This window comes from Helianthus annuus, chromosome 15 (genome assembly GCF_002127325.2).
Source record: "Helianthus annuus cultivar XRQ/B chromosome 15, HanXRQr2.0-SUNRISE, whole genome shotgun sequence".
Taxonomy (NCBI): Eukaryota; Viridiplantae; Streptophyta; class Magnoliopsida; order Asterales; family Asteraceae; genus Helianthus; species Helianthus annuus.
The window spans coordinates 533,087-538,488 of NC_035447.2; the positions used below are offsets into that span (position 1 = coordinate 533,087).

The following is a 5,402-nucleotide window of genomic DNA, read 5'->3' on the forward strand; positions in this document are numbered from 1 at the left end:
TTTGGGGATGCTGCGATGTTGGTTTCAAGCCAATGTCAAAAGGACCAGCAGTCAATCTTGATTCAGCTGAAGAACAATCTCAATTTCAGTTCTTCAGTTTCAACAAAACAAGCGTCTTGGAATCCCAATGGCACAGATTGCTGCAACTAGGGAGGTGTCACTTGTAGCATCAAGGGTGAAGTTATCGGTCTAGACTTGAGCGACGAAATGATATCGGGTGAAATCGAGAATTCTAATGTGCTATTCGGCCTAAAGAATCTTGAAAGCCTTAATATCGCTGGAAATGACTTCCATTTCACACAGATTCCTTCAAGATTTGGCAGTTTAGCAAGTTTATCGTACTTAAACTTATCAAATTCGGGGTTTTCCGGTCAGATTCCTGGAGAACTATCGCACCTCACCAGTCTAGAAGTTCTTGATCTTTCTTCATTTTTCCCATTCGAAAATCGTGCATTAAAACTTGAAAACCCAAATCTAGACATGCTTGTTCAAAACCTCACTAGGTTAAGATGTCTTTATCTAGATAATGTGAATATATCATCACAAAAATTTGATTGGAGCCAGAAATTATCTTCGTCTTTACCTAATTTGGAAGTTTTAAGCTTGTCAGATTGTGATCTTTCAGGTCCTTTAGATGATTCCCTTGAGAAACTACAGTCACTTTCAATAATTCATCTTGCTCTCAAGAATTTAAGTGCTCCAATTCCAGATTTCTTTGCAAAGTTCAAGAATTTGACAGTTATGAATCTTGCTTCTTGTAGCTTGATTGGAACATTTCCTGAAAAGGTCCTCCAGTGGCAGAGTTTAAAGATTCTTGATTTATCAGCTAACAAGAATCTTAAAGGTTCTTTACCAGATTTTCCTATGAACGGATCACTTCAAAGTTTAGTGCTCAGCGACACAAACTTTTTTGGTGGGATACCAGTATCTATTGGAAATCTAAAGAATTTATCAAGCATTGATTTTAGCAGAAGCAATTTCAGTGGAAAAATACCTGAATCCATGGAAAAACTCACCCAATTGGTGTCTCTAGATTTGTCTTCAAACAACTTTATTGGGCAAATTCCATCATTTCAGAAGTACAAGAACCTTTCCCATGTTAAATTATGGCGGAACGGTTTGTCAGGTATGATTCCTCCTCCTCACTTTCAAGATCTTCTAAAGCTTGTTTCGGTTGATTTAAGATATAACAAATTTAATGGAGAATACCTTCATCTTTGTTCTCCTTGCGAAAAGTGCAAAAAATACAACTTTCCAATAATAATTTCGATGGTTTACTTGCTAATTTCACTAATCCATCGTTATCTTCATTGGATACACTTGATTTGAGTAGTAACATGCTGGAAGGAGAAATTCCAAGATCATTCTTTGAACTTAAAAATCTTAGTGTCCTTTTATTATCATCAAATAACCTGAATGGGACCATATATACCACAGAGTTTCAAGGTCGTTTGAGCAACCTATGGACTCTTGATCTTTCGTTCAATAATTTGTCAATTATAACAAGTGATAATATCAGCCTTGTGTCTCAACTTCCAAAGTTCTCATCTTTAAGGTTGGCTTCTTGCAAACTTCAAAAGTTCCCTAATCTAAGAAACCAAACAAGATTGATAAATCTTGATCTTTCAAACAACATAATTGAAGGAAAAATACCAACTTGGTTATGGGAAGTTGGGAATGGAAGACTTTCTTATATGAACCTTTCTCATAACCATTTCATCGGTCTCCAAGAGCCCTACAGTATTCCCAGACTTACTGTACTCGACTTGCATTCCAATTATCTCAGTGGGGTGCTTCCAATCCCGCCACAAACTGCCGCAATCATCGACTATTCAAACAATCTTTTCAATTCCTCACTCCCAGAAAGCATTGGAAGAAACCTCAGCCGTGCAATCTTCTTCTCAGTTTCTAACAGTTTACTCACTGGGGTGATCCCAAAAACCATATGCAATGCTTTCTACCTCAAGGTTCTGGATTTGTCAAACAATCGATTAAACGGCAGCATACCAATTTGTTTGATTGAATCAAGTATCAGTCTTGGCGTACTAAACCTGGGAAATAATAATCTGAGTGGTCAAATCGAGGGTAGTTTTCCCAGAAGTTGTGGTTTGAACACTCTAGATCTACATGGAAATGGTATAGAAGGGAAGATTCCAAAATCTTTAGTCAACTGCAAGATGCTAGAGGTGTTAAACCTCAGGAAGAACAACATAAACGACACGTATCCGTGTTTTTTGGGTAACAATACCAACTTGCGTGTCCTTGTTCTGAGATCCAACAGGCTCCATGGATCCATGCATTGTAGTCAAAACCAACCTAATAATTGGTCAAAGCTTCATATTCTTGATATAGCTTTCAATAAGTTAAGTGGGGTCATCCCGAAAGAGTGTTTCTTGCAATGGAGTGCTATGATGACCGATGAGAATGGAGATCCACAAAGTAAGAAGCATCTTAGCTTCCGGGTGCTTAATGGTATCTACTATCAAGATAAAGTTGCAGTCACAACCAAAGGACAAGAGATGGAATTGGTGAAAATCTTGACACTCTTCACATCCATTGACATCTCAAACAATCAATTTTCAGGGGAAATACCAACCACAATTGGCCATCTCAAGGCATTATACATTCTCAATGTATCACATAATGCATTCACAGGCTCTATCCCACCATCTATGGGAAAGATGAGGCCGTTAGAATCATTAGATATGTCATCGAACAAATTAACCGGAGAGATCCCAAATGCACTCACAAGCCTTACATTTCTTTCCGCCTTTAATTTGTCATACAATCAACTGAGAGGAAAAATCCCCACTGGCAGCCAACTTCAGACTTTTGAGAATGATTCCTATTTAGGAAACCAAGGATTGTGTGGGTTTCCATTGAGCAGAAACTGCTCTAGTTCAACTAAAATAGCAACAAATTCCCAAGAATCTGAAAACGGAAATGATTGGCAGTCTATATTATATGGAATGGCAGCTGGGGCAGGATCATTAACTGTTATTTCAGTCTTGTATACTATATGGAAGAGTTATTATCCTACTACACGTAGACAAACATGAAACGAAGTTTTCAAGATGATAACTTTGGTCCTAGGTATCAATATTGTGTGTTAAGGTTTGTACAATAAAGAGGACAACACTGAGAAAGAAACATCAGGCAGCCTTTGATGGTGTAAAAGGCACTTTCTTTGACTCAAGACGTGTATCTTCTTCACAGGATTCATCCTCTCTCCAAGTATAGGTATTGTTACATATATTCCAATCTGTATGCAGAGTTAGAATGTAAAGTAAAGTAAATAGAAAAGACTATTAATGTTTTGATCTATAATCTGTTAGCTGATAAACTTTCGTAATATTAATAATGCTGCTTATCATCTATTCTCATAAATAAAAAATGTGTATGCCAGTATGCCTATCAGGTTGGGATCGCTCATATAGTATGTTTATTTATAGTTAATTAGGAAATTTAGTTATTCAATATAACCTATATCATCATGACGTGTATTGAGGGGTGTAAACGAGTCGAGCTAAGTCCGGGCTCGATTAAGCTCGAGCTCAGCTTGTTTAACTTACAAACATTCGAGTCAACAACTGCAAACCAAAATAAAAACTTAATAACGTGAATAAATCGATAATCAGTTTACAAAAAAGGAAACGGGATACCTATGAAGATCTTTGTTTGAGACAACATGGAACGAAGAAGATGAAATGAACAGGTATCGTCACCTGGGTTAGGTATGTGTTCTATGTTTTGATTGCATTATTTTTATCATTTTACCTATCTTCACCGGTCTAATTGTTTTTTTTTTTTTTTGCTCCTATACAAAACATTCTAAGTCCGCCACTAAATTATAGGTGATTTTTTATAAACCAGTTATCTTATTTTTGTTAAGGGAGAAGAAATGAGTGTTTGAGAATTTAAAATTAATATGATGTGATAGCTTATATGACATTTGAATCTGTCTAACGCATAGAATGCTCTAAGAAGTGAAAATCACTTAGTGATGTTTTTAATGAGCTAGCAGTAGGCCCGAAACCCAATCACCGAACCCGACTCGAAAAGACCCGATTCGATTAACTACTAACCCGTAAAACCTGAACCTGATTAACATATATACCCGAACCCGAAGACAATTAATTAGTTTGGTTATCGGGTAGTACTTTTTGGGAATTCAGGTTAACCCGAATAAACCAATCTATTTTGCTAAAATAAAACCGCGTTTTTCTAAGAGTGTATCACTTCCCATAATTTAAATTTAACGATGCGATGCTTGATATTTTGTCATAGCTTACCGACCGATTTTCAAAAAACAAACTTAATGCATCATAGATTCATCGCTATACAGCCAAGGAACTTCCATCGAATTTTATTCTGGTTTCCACCACTAAGAATTATAAGGTTCGTATACGTTTTAATAGTTTATTGTTGGAATGCATAATTTAGAGAAACACATATTCTCATATTATTAAGGTAACCATCAAACAGGTATAAAACGGAGGTTACAATTACCGGCCCACATCTGATGATCGATCCATTTATACAAGAAAAGAAGTCCAAGCCAGCATGAATTATCCAAATTGGATATATGACAAGTTCAGATGCGAAATGTACAATACACATAACATTGGCAATATACAATTGGATTTCTGGTTTGACATTTTAATATATATTTTTTGGGCGTAAAAATTTTAATTTTGGAAGATTGAAAAAATTCAAGGTTCGACTTTTTGGTCAAAGTAAACAAAAATTCAATAAAAGTCATAGGTGGGTTAATTTAACCCATGGATACGTACATATGGGTCAAGCAACAACCAACAGGTCAAAACGGGTAATCTTGAATATGGGTCGAAACAGGTTACCTGGATTTTGGTCAATTTCACCGTCTTTGCATCAACCCATCTTTGGGTGTGTAATTTAGTCATTTAGAAGCTTTCCCATTATTATCAAAATCCTTGGTCATGTTTTATATTAGGGGCGGCAACTCATGACCTGTTAGTTTAGAAATACAAACAATAAAAGACTTATGTCATTATACCATCAATATGCCCGTCCACCGGACTGGTATAGAATTAGTTACTAATAGAATAAAATTATGCGAAGTTACTAATAGAGTAATATACTTGTTACACTAAACGAATGGAGTTAATCAAGTTTTGAACACCCAAAAATATGCGTTTCCATATTGATCATAATGAAGATTGAAGATCATATTTTTAAGTGAACCTAGTTGTAACAGTAAACGATGGGGTTATCAAGGGTTTGTGAATCACATTGTTAAAAAGTTTTACAATTTTCTTATAACAATAAGATGGAAGTAATGGGTTAAAATGTTTAATTCTAAGATTGTTGACTTTGACTTTGTGAATCACATGGTTTCTTACTTTCTTTTGTGATTCACATGG

The 5,402-nt window shown here is 35.8% G+C and overlaps 1 protein-coding gene across 1 annotated transcript; it reads left to right on the forward strand.

Annotated features, from left to right (window-relative positions):
* The first annotated feature begins 207 nt into the window (after positions 1-207).
* LOC110911280 (receptor-like protein 7) lies at positions 208-3,059 on the forward strand. Its single transcript, XM_022155883.1, has 2 exons — positions 208-1,126; positions 1,237-3,059. Exons 1-2 carry the CDS (start codon positions 208-210, stop codon positions 3,057-3,059), a joined length of 2,742 nt encoding a protein of 913 aa, XP_022011575.1.
* Positions 3,060-5,402: the final 2,343 nt, after the last annotated feature.

Bases quoted from the DNA above. Each gene is read 5' to 3' on its own strand.
- LOC110911280 (XM_022155883.1), top strand. From the start codon at position 208: ATGATATCGGGTGAAATCGAGAATTCTAATGTGCTATTCGGCCTAAAG. The intron at 1,127-1,236 runs GTATGATTCCTC...CCTTGCGAAAAG, and splicing joins ATGGCGGAACGGTTTGTCAG to TGCAAAAAATACAACTTTCC.